The sequence below is a fragment of the Trachypithecus francoisi genome, unplaced genomic scaffold, assembly GCF_009764315.1.
Source record: "Trachypithecus francoisi isolate TF-2019V2 unplaced genomic scaffold, Tfra_2.0 Lachesis_group2, whole genome shotgun sequence".
Lineage (NCBI taxonomy): Eukaryota > Metazoa > Chordata > Mammalia > Primates > Cercopithecidae > Trachypithecus > Trachypithecus francoisi.
In genome coordinates, this window is record NW_022681465.1 from 84,020,260 (window position 1) to 84,032,317 (window position 12,058).

General features: G+C 35.1%; 1 protein-coding gene across 1 annotated transcript in view; it reads left to right on the forward strand.

Annotated features, from left to right (window-relative positions):
* Window positions 1–12,058, forward strand: part of ITGA1 (integrin subunit alpha 1) — a 174,063-nt gene that overhangs the window by 141,661 nt on the left and 20,344 nt on the right. The window contains 4 exon segments of the mRNA XM_033179542.1: window positions 2,061–2,141; window positions 4,125–4,201; window positions 6,535–6,624; window positions 8,346–8,448. Of these exon segments, the coding sequence (XP_033035433.1) occupies window positions 2,061–2,141; window positions 4,125–4,201; window positions 6,535–6,624; window positions 8,346–8,448 (351 nt within the window).

The following is a 12,058-nucleotide window of genomic DNA, read 5'->3' on the forward strand; positions in this document are numbered from 1 at the left end:
ATTTATTTATTCTCTTAACAGTTATTTACCGAGCCTACTTTTCATGCTACTGAGATAATTACTTTTATTAGATTGATTTTGAAAGAATAGAAGGAATTTTTTACATTAGTCCTCACCAATGGTGAAAGTATTAAGCTTTTTAAAAAAGTTTTATTTATTCAAATATGTATGTCTTTTCTTAGATTCCGTATGAGGAAAGGATAGCTCGTGTATAAAAATTGTATGTTTTACAAAATCCTTAAACCACTGAAACTGAAACGGAGTCAAGGAAAACAACAACAATCAAAGCCAAAACAGTTTAACAGAGGTACAGAGAGGTCCCTCTGTGTTGAGCAAAACAATTTTACCTGCAGGAAAATCAAGATGCCATATCTCCCTTTCTATGCAAAGTCCTTACTTTGGCAAGATACTTGTATTAAATAACTGTGTCTTCCTGATTCGTAACAGAAGTTTCTTTTATTATGTTGGCGAAAAACTATATTAATCTGTGTAAGATGCTATATCAGAGGTAATCAGCATTTCCAAATTTGAACTTTGCTTTTAATTCTGATCTCCAAATGAATCCCACTGAGTTAAAATTTTGTGTATATTTATATTAATTAATACTACATACAATTTATTTTAAAAACAATGCACTTATTAATATTATACATATTGTCTACTTTCTGTAAACTCAGATTTCACGGACATTTCTCTCTATCTGTTAGGATGTCACTTAGAGACATGATGACTAAGACAAACCTAAAAATAATGTCCTATATTACTATATTTTGGATTCAATTAAGAATATTAATTATAGGCTGGGCACGGTGGCTCATGCCTGTAATCCCAGCACTTTGGGAGACTGAGGCGGGCAGATCATGAAGTCAGGAGATCGAGACCATCCAAGCTAACACGGTGAAACCCCCTCTCTACTAAAAATACAAAAAATTAGCAAGGCATGGTGGCATGCGCCTGTAGTCCCAGCTACTCGGAAGGCTGAGGCAGGAGAATTGCTTGAACCTGGGAGGCGGAGGTTGAAGTGAGCCAAGATCGCTCCACTGCACTCCAGCCTGGGCGACAGAGAGAGAACAAGACTCTGTCTCAAAAAAAATTATTATTATTAAAATTATAAATATAAATGTACAAAGTAATCTTGGGGAAAATATTACCACAAAATTATTCTCTATTAAAAACTATTGCCTATATCCTCCTCAGCTGATTTAATGGCCTGGCAGAGAGGCATAGCTAAAAATCTGACAGTGCATCTCTTCTGTGGATATTAACAATAAGAACAGTAATAATGATGGCAACCATTTATTGAGTCATATCATGTTTTAGGCCCTGTTCTAAGGATTTCCACTTATTTAATTTTCATTAATTATTTTGTAAGTAGGTATGACTGTACTGCAGAGATGCAAAGCTAAAACCTTTTTTTCATGTTTTAACATTCTTGTCATTGCATTTTACAATTGATAACATGTTATTTACCTGGCAGTGTTATTTTTCCTTCTTATGGGTATGTAAAAATAATGGCGTATCTCATGTTCAATGGCATTTTACATTGGACAAAATATAGTATATGACTAAACCACTTGAAAGAAAATCAGTCCCAGAGAGGTGAGGAATCTTAACAAGGATAAAGCTAACAGTGGTGCAGTCAGGGTTTAAATTCTGGTGGTCACGGGTCAGAGCCTATGCTCTTATCCACTGCACTAAACTCCTCCAATGACTAACATTCAATGAAGGCTGCTCTGTGCCAGTCTTGGGTGTGTGAATTATTTTATGCAGCCACCGCAATCACCCTGTGAGGGAGGTGCTATTAGTACTTCCATTTTAAAACTGAAGATTTAGGCAGGATTGTGAGATATTCTTTGTCTTTCAGGCACCCACAAGTGGTGTGTTAGGATTTCCATGAGTGTAGAACAGCTGGTCCCAGAATTCTGTGCCTCTTCCAGCTAAATCAAGACAAAAGTATTGGCAAGGCAGTCACCAAGACACATCTGGGAAAATTCTGAAAGAACACATTTCAGTATTTCAGCTGCTTGTCTGCTCTGATTCTGTTTACTTTCTCTTCCTAGGCTATCCAAAAAGACAGTTGTGAATCCAATCATAACATCACATGTAAAGTTGGATATCCCTTCCTGAGAAAAGGAGAGATGGTGAGCAGATTATACAAAATACATGTGGAAATTGAATGTGAAAAGTAGTATGTGCAAAGACAAACATATAAATCCTTCCAATGGTAGTTTAGGATAATACAAATGAAAAATGTTCAGTTCAAAATTGTGACAGATTAGAATATGCTATGGTCAGAATGTTTGTGCCCCAACAAAATTCATATGTTAATACTTAATCCTCAATGTGATAGTAGTAAAAGATGAGGCCTTTAGGAGGTCATTAGGTCCAGAGGGTGGAGCTCCCATGAGGGATTAGTGCCCTCATAAGAGAGGCTTGAGGGAGACTGCTCACCCCTTCCACCATGCGAGAACACATAGCAGGTGCCATCTATGAGAACTGGGTGTTTCCAGACACTGAATCTGTTGGTGCCTTGATCTTGGACTTCCCAACCCTCAGAACTGTGAGCAAAATATTTCTGTTATTTATGAATTGCCTGGTATAAGGTATTTTGTACAAGGTATAAGGTACACAATATGTTATACCAGGCAATTTATAAATAACAGAAACATATTGTAACAACCTTGTAACATTTCTCACACAGGCAAACTCGAACACCAAGACAAGATTTAAAGTTTATACTATGTAACATATCTAATTTATATTAGATAACATATCTCATAAAATGGAGCTGGGAAATTCTGTTATTGGAGTCTCCTAGGTGGTAGGTGTCTCTGGCCTTCAAGAAAAAGAATGCTTCAAATAGATTGGTTTAGAACTTAATTCAGAATTTCTCCTTCCATCTCTCTCTTTTTAAAAAACAATTGCTTTATTGAGATATAATTCATGTAGCATAGAGTTCACTCATTCAAAGTGCGTATTTCATTGAATTTTAGTACATTCACCAAATTATAAATTGTGCAGTCATTTTGACACTTGAGTTTAGAACATTTTCACACACCACAAAGAAACCACATATGGGTTTTCCTCAACAGCCTTTCTCCCAACCCCAGGCAACCACTAATCTACTTTCTTTTTCTGTGGAACGAATTTAGTTTCCAAATATTAATTGACTTTTATTTGCAGTTCTAGAATCAGGCAATACTTTATTCTGTAAAATAAAATGAGTGATGGAAGAGCTGAGGAGAGGACACTGGCTTTATAGACAGAAAAGGTCTAAAGAAAGCAGAAACAGAACGAAAAGTTGATTGGTCATTTCAAAATTATTTTCCTTGTAAAAGTGAAAGCAGAGGGGATTTTCTTATCATGCTGTCTGAAACTGGCTTGACTGGGGATTTGGTGATTATCTCTCACTTTCCTCATCTCTCAAAAATTCAGACAAGTGATTCAATTTCGGCTTTATGGTGTGGAACTTAAGCCTTATTTAGTCTGTTGGGCCTAGAGCAAGAGCTCAGTCCAAACCAGTGACCTCCTATACATTTTATTTAACATATTTCATAGTCTATTCAGGCTGCTATAACTAAATATTATAAACTGAGTAGCTTATAAACCAGAAGTTTATTTCTCACAGTTCTGGAAGCTGGGAAGTCCAAGGTAAATGCACTGATAGATCCAGTGTCTGGTGAGGGCCCATTTCATGCTTCATAGAAGACGTCTTTTCAATGCATCCTCAGATAGCAGAAGCAGGGAGGCCTCGTTCTGAGTCCCCTGTTACAAGGGTACTCATCCCACTCATGCAGGCTCTGCCCTTACGATCTCATCAGCTGCCCAAAGTCCCCATCACCTAATATCATCACATTGGTGTTTTGGTTTCAACACATGAATTTTGAGGGGAAACATTCACATCATAGCAATATGTAAAACATGGTACACATTCACATTGAAAAGAACATGTATATTATATATTATTCTATTCTTGAGATACAATAAGGTTTCATTTTGTAAGACAATGTTTCTCAAATAACTTCATAATTTGAGTTTAGGTAATGTCATTTATCGAAATTGAATATTTTAGTCAAAGTAAACAATTTCTTATCTGTTGCTAAAGACATATTTTTATTTTATAGGTAACTTTCAAAATATTGTTTCAGTTTAACACATCCTATCTCATGGAAAATGTGACCATTTATTTAAATGCAACAAGGTGGGTTTACATGTGTATAAATATAAGTATATGAATGTATATTGCTGCTTCTGTGTATTTTGAATATTTTGCTCTATAGACTCACTGATAGTTTCTTCCAGGTTGTAGGAGATCAGTAGAAGTGGAAGGCAATTAACCACTTTGCTTCACAAAAACACCCTTATGAATAATTAGTAAAATAAAGAAATTTTCATTTAATAGAAATGATTCATCTAATTAGATTAAATCAATGAGCTATAGAAGATACCATAATCACATATCATTTATATCTGCCAAATTGCATTTAAATTCATAAAAAATTTACTGATAATTTAAAAACTTTTGCTGACTGTCCATCGAGGTCAAATGAATCATTAGATGAACTTAAAAGTTTTGTGATATCCTTTTGTAATTTAATATACTTTATTCACATCAGTCAGAACTTCTGAAAGGTATCATAGAACACACAGAATAACAACAGCAAAGGCCCAATAAGGAAAGTGAAATAGTGGTCTTTCTTCTAATTGTATTTATCCACTGACCTGTCTCCAGTGAGATGGCGTCTTTTACTGTTTTATTCACAGTGACTAGCATTGTGCCTGCCATATTATAATCACTACATAGATGTAGACTAAATGAATAAATTAGAGAAAAGAATTAATGGTTAATTAATTCTGTACGTTAAGTCAACTCAACAAACATTTATTTGACAACTATTATGCACAAGATATTGAATCAGTCGCTGATATTGAATTAGTCACTGTAAGGAATATAAAAATTACATAGGGTCAGTATTGCAGTAGGGGGTTGAGACTAGTACAAAATTATTGTAACCTGGGATAGAATAAAAACAATCCATTATAGAGATATAAAGCTGTGTCAGAAAATTACTGGAAGCTGAAATAATATCTACTTGGCAATGGGAACCCAAGAAAGCTTTATCAAGGAAATTATAATTGAGAAAGACCTTGAAGGGTAGACAGCCTTTCACAGAGAGGTCAGTGAATAGCACTAGGTGGAGCATTTCAGGCAAAATATACAGGTTAATTAAAAAGGTTATCAATTTTAGCTGAAATATAAAGAATACATAAAGTAGCAATGAAAATAAGCAGGAAGTGTGCATTCTATCATATTACGCTAGGCACTGAATGTCAGCCAAGGTATTATTTCTGAATTGAACAGACCGTGAAAAGCCAGTAAAGTTTCTGAGAGGTAAAGTCATCTGTACAGAGCTGCTGCTTATGGAGACTGATTTAGGAAGGCTGCAGTGTGGAATGGGTGAGAGAAAAGGGGACCATTCACGCTAAGAGCTGAGTCACACAAATACCTATAATCCAAGGCAGCATGCTTGCTTTCTCTGTCCTGCTGCTTCTGAGCCGCTTTACACATTTGGGAATAACCAGAGTCATTAAAAAGTACTCTTATGCTCATTCTGTGAGACAGTATGTTAGGTGCTTGGTCAGTTGGTGGAGGGGTATGTGTGATAGTAATAATGAAAGCTAACACTGAATATTTCCTATGTCCTAGGCACAGTCTGAAGCACTTTTTACTTATTACTCATTTAATCATCATTTATTACTCATTTAATATCCCATCTTATAGATGAAGAAACCAAGGCAAAGACAGATAAGTAATTTGACCAACATGTATCAGTGTCCAAGAACAATCCCATTCTCTAGCCCCGGAGCCAGTGTTCATTACTCATTGTATCATTTGTATGTGCTTTCTAATACGAGGAAGTATGTATATGTGTGTGTACACATATATACATGTGTTTACATAATATATAATTAAAGTGATAACCAAAATCAAAGGAATAAATCAGTGCTTAACAAATAATATGATCCTCAAGTACTTAGTATAGAAAGACTATTAAAGAAGAAAACAAAAGATTTTAGATTTACTCTCAGCTGTGTGACCCTAATCACTTATCTTTGCTAAGTCCGCATCTGTGATAAATAAGAATCACCTGGGGGTAGATGTGTGGTTAAAAACAGAAATTCCTGGGCCCCAAGTTGGAACCACTACATCCACATTTCTAAGGGAAGCCTGGTAATCTCTGTATTTTAACAATTAAACCCAGGGATTCTCATCATTATTGTCATAAAATTTTGAAAAACATAAGTCAGTGTGATTGTCAACTCTAGTTGCACATCAGAATCAACTTGGGAACTTTCAACCATACCAATCATTTCTGATCTCCTTCTTCACCCCAATTTAAAAAATAATTTAAAATTATACTCTTAGGTGCTTTTATTTAGTTGCCAGGACAAGCTTCTCTTTCAAACACTTAGAAATATCTCTAAATAGTCAAGATTTTAATGGTTTGTCTGAATGTGCTGTGTATTTTCTAGCGACAGCGAAGAACCTCCTGAAACCCTTTCTGATAATGTAGTAAACATTTCTATCCCGGTAAAATATGAAGTTGGACTACAGTTTTACAGGTAAGAGAAAACTACATTTTTATGTTGATACCTTTCTATTAACCCAGTGGTTCTGAAAGTGTGGTCCCTGGCTGGCCAAGGGCATCAGCGTCACCTGGAAACTTGTTAGGCAAATTCTCTGGCCCTACCTGAAACCTACCAAATCAGAAACTACAAGCCTTCCAGGTAATTCTCATGCATCCTAATGCATAACCCAAAATGTTAGGTGTTAGTGATGCCAGATTGCATTCGCTGTCCAGTATTAACTCCTGAATGCAAGTTGAAGACCCAAAAATCCTTCACAAAACACAATATTTTCTTAGCGGCCACCAGCATATTTCTTGGTTATTGTTCTCATGCTGTGGAAGCTGATCAGTCTTCTCAGTCTGGACACACAAGATTAAAGCATTTCTCATTGATAAGAACTGTTTATTTCTTCCACCATTCATAAACCATTCTTTCTCTTAAGAACTTCTTATCTATCCAAACACAAACCATGTTGACAAACTTTCTCTCTATAATTTTCCCTGCTTAAGCAGAACTCCAAGCTTTTGCTAAATAAACATGTGCAATATATATATAAAGTATAAGAATCATTGGCAAGTTGGTTTATTCTAAAAGTCTTATCATTTTATTAATTTTTAAATAATGGTGGCTAGCATTTATTGAGCCTTTCTGGTCTGTCTTATCTGATCCTCATGATAATGCTATGGTTCAAATACAACTACTATCTCCATTTTCCAGTTGAAGAATTTGAGGTTTGGAGAGGCTAATTTACCCAAAGTTAGATATTCAGGAAGTGTTAGTTTAAACCATTTCACATGCTTTTTTTCTTTCTTTCTTTTAATTTGAAAACTGTTTTAAATTGACACATAATTATTGTACATACTTATAAGGTGCTTGGAGATGTTGTGATGCAAGTAATATATAGCAATTAAACAGGGTAATTAGAACATGCATCGTCTCAAACATTTATCTTTTTTTGCGTTGGGAACATTCAATATCTTCCTTCTGGCTTAATTTATTATCTATGGCACTCTGTACTAACTGGAGACTACAAAAATGGCATGATTATAGGATATACATATAGATTGTGCTAATATTCCTCAGCCTTTAAATTCTGTTGGCTGTTTTCTATTTTTCTGTATGCACTTCTATTGATGCACTGACTTTTCCCCAAGAGTTTTCCATTTACTTAAAATCAAATTTTGGCAAACACTTAGAAATATTTTTGTCTTCCCTTGACCGAAGTGCTGCTTAAAAACATGCTATTTTACTGTACCAAGTTCATCCAAAGAACATGGTGAAGCTGTGTGGAGAAGATTGAACTTTTCAGTTTAGCAGTAAATATAGGACTTTAAATTATGAAATGGTAAAAATTTTAAATCTATTTATAATTCAGCATTACATTTTAACTTCATTTTTCAGTAGGTATAAATGGTATAAGTGAATTTATGGAAATTTTTCACTTGTTAACAATGAAATTTTAACTTTTAAAACTCATATTCTAGCATTTTGTGGACAAATAAGCACCAGTGACTATTGAACTAAATTATATAATCCTTCTCACTCTCCTCAAAGATTTAATTTTAACTTTTAAGGTAAATGAATTCCCCTGTGATTTGAAATCCCTACAAATATTTTTGTGGAATTACATGATATGGAGAAAGAAAATAATGAGGCCAAATAAAAGTTAAACTTTGTTGTGTTTTATTTTTCTTCTTCTAATTAATTCTTTTAAGCTCTGCAAGCGAATACCACATTTCAATTGCTGCCAATGAGACAGTCCCTGAAGTTATTAATTCTACGGAGGACATTGGAAATGAAATTAATATCTTCTACCTGGTAAGAAATTACCTCTAAAATAGTATTCTAATGGAATTATTTGTAAATATATAAATTAAAGTATTAACAGATGCATAAAAACATGTTCCTTCAATGTTTAGTCTCTATATTCCAGCATATTTTCTTTATAATTCCATAAATATAAATATAAGCATATTATATATAATTATAATTTTCCATTTATGTTTTTCTTTGTAATTCCACTGAATATTTACATTTGTGATAATTATATTTTCAAATCAATTTAGAGATCTAAGTCTCTAATTTCCTCAAAATGAGATACCATTAGAATGGCTTTCTAGAAAAAAATATAAACTATGGAACTAGATAGATGCTACTGATAAACCTGTAGACTTTACTTGCATTATTTTTCCAGTTTGACTGAAAAAAAGTACCTTTTCATTAATTATGAGTATATCAGAAATTTGTTATCACAATTGTCTTGGCAAATTTTTTTACTCAACAAATAAATATGTATCATGTTCTCCTTATTGTTGCCTTTCACATGCATTGTACTATCAATCACTTATGTTGGTACTACCACCTCCTTAAGTGATGCTTTCTATTATATTTATTTTTCCTTTTAAATCCTTCATAACAGACTCTTCCTAACCACTATAGCAAACAATCATGGAATTTTATTTTAGGTAATGGCTAGTTACTGACACAGACTCAAGGTAAAATTACTCAAGGAAAAAAAGAGAACACAATTCAAATAATGGATTTAAATATGTATTCAAAAATATGAGATAATGCAACAAAATTATAAATGAAAATAGCCTCAATCCCTTTGGGAATTGCCAACCCCAAAAAAGGGTTCTCTCACAAAATATAAATAAACACATGCTCCCAAGATTAATTTCATTTTTTAAAATTTGTATTCTTTGCTAGAATTCCTACGACAAGATATACCCTGGAAATTATCATAAATGCCAATCACTCTACTAGATTCTAGGATAGATTTTTGGAATTCAGGCTATCAGATTTCTCCAGCCCCATTCACTTTCCCTGAACTAGAAAATTCAGCAAAAAAAGAAAGAAAACAAAAAGACTTTGTTGTAGATCTTTATATATTGTAACTTATTAGGGTCCAGATTTGAAATAGGTACTCTCTCTTATAAAAGTGTTGATATGAATTACATTGCTAGGAATATTCCTGATCACAAAACTTTGTGTATATCTCTGATTATTTTGCTGAAGTAAATTCTAGAATTGGAATAATGGAGTTTTTTAAAAGAACTTTTTTTAAGGTGAAACCCAGTAAGTTTACTGCTAGGAATTTTCCCTAGGAAATTTTTGGTGATAGAAACAAAGATTTCAGGGATATTCTTAACAATATTATTTATAATAGTTTAAAAACTATATGGGCACAATCTAAACACTTAACACAATGAAATTACTTAAATAAATTATCATATATTTAGTGAAGAGATTATCATATATTCAATGGAGAGACTTTATGTAATTTTTTTCTTTTTTTTTTTTTTTTTTATACTTTAAGTCCTAGGGTACATGTGCACAAGGTGCAGGTTTGTTACATATGTATACATGTGCCATGTTGGTGTGCTGCACCCATTAACTCGTCGTTTACATTAGGTATATCTCCTAATGCTATCCCTCCCCTTTCCCCCCTCCCCACAATAGACCCCGGTGTGTGATGCTCCCCTTCCTGTGTCCAAGTGATCTCATTGTTTAATTCCCACCTATGAGTGAGAATATGCGGTGTTTGGTTTTCTGTTCTTGCGATAGTTTGCTGAGAGTGATGGTTTCCAACTGCATCCACGTCCCTACAAAGGACATGAACTCATCCTTTTTTATGACTGCATAGTATTCCATGGTGTATATGTGTCACAATTTCTTAATCCAGTCTGTCACTGATGGACATTTGGGTTGATTCCAAGTCTTTGCTATTGTGAATAGTGCCGCAATAAACGTACGTGTGCATGTGTCTTTATAGCAGCATGACTTATAATCCTTTGGGTATATCTCCAGTAATGGGATGGCTGGGTCAAATGGTGTTTCTAGTTCTAGATCCTTGAGGAATTGCCACACTGTTTTCCACAATGGTTGAACTAGTTTACAGTCCCACCAACTACTTTATGTAATATTTTAGAAGGCACATTTTGGTGTAAGAAACCAAAATGCTGCTATTTACTAGCTTTGTGATCTTAGAAGTTCTTAATTTTCATTCCAACCTTCTTACCTCATAGATAAAACAAAGATAATGGGCCGGGCGCGGTGGCTCAAGCCTGTAATCCCAGCACTTTGGGAGGCCGAGACGGGCGGATCACGAGGTCAGGAGATCCAGACCATCCTGGCTAACACGGTGAAACCCCATCTCTACTAAAAAAATACAAAAACTAGCCGGGCGAGGTGGCGGGCGCCTGTAGTCCCAGCTACTCGGGAGGCTGAGGCAGGAGAATGGCGTAAACCCGGGAGGTGGAGCTTGCAGTGAGCTGAGGTCCACCCACTGCACTCCAGCCTGGGCGACAGAGCGAGACTCCGTCTCAAACAAAACAAAACAAAACAAAACAAAACAAAAAAAACACAAAGATAATAAGAGGATCTGCTTTCTGGAGTTGTTAACAGGGTTAAAGGCAATAATGCGTATAAGAAGATGAGCACAATGTGTGGCACATAGTCAACAATATTGATATTGTGATTGTTATGAACAGTCATATTCTCAATAAACTTATACATTTAAAGGAAAATGCCATAGCATAATACATTTTACAGACAGGGTATGAAACTTTGTATTTTATTGTGATACAAATTTTATAAATATGCATATATGTAAATAGTAAAGACAGGTAACATACACTAAAATGTTACCAAGGTAGTTGAAGTATAGGAAACTTTTATTTTCTGTTTATTTTCAGTATTTTCCAATGTTTCTACAAGGAATATATTTTAATAAAAAAATGGTAATTACAGAACACAGGATTTCTGACTGAATATCAGGAAACAGAATTTGACTGGAAATCAGGAAGATACGAGTTAGGGAGAATGTTTAAAGGTCTAGGCACAGCTGGTCAGGAACCCTCGGAATTCCAGGACTAAAGGATGTATTTAATCTTTACCAACCCAGGAAATTGCTTCAGATCTGAGGAGCTGTCAGTCTGGAAGGCTCAATTGGGTAGATCACTGGCTTTCCTTGCATCTATCTATGTAGAACAAGGGGTTCCCTACCCAGGTAAAGATGCTGCACAGGGATGCTGTAGTCTTCAGGCTTGCAGATTATGCTTCAGCAGTGGGAAGGGGACCACTGCACCTGGTTGTCCCAGTTCAGTTGCACCTTCCAAGCAGGCAAAGACCTCTGGATAGTGAGTTCAGTTTCCTGTTGAACTTCATCCTGCCCACATTTCCCTCTGAGCTATACTCACTACTGGTAGCAGAACATGATGCTAAGTGGAAATTCTAGGTTAGTGGATAAAAACGAATGGATACAATTAATCTGACTCTCATAAAACCAGATTATCAATAGCCAGTGGCACAGTAGCCCTAGCTGGGGGTAGAATTGGGAAGGGAAGCAGATGGGAGTCTGGTTTGCCTGTATAGCGGTGGCACATCCCACCTAGCCAGGATTAGAGATGATTTATGGATTTAGGGA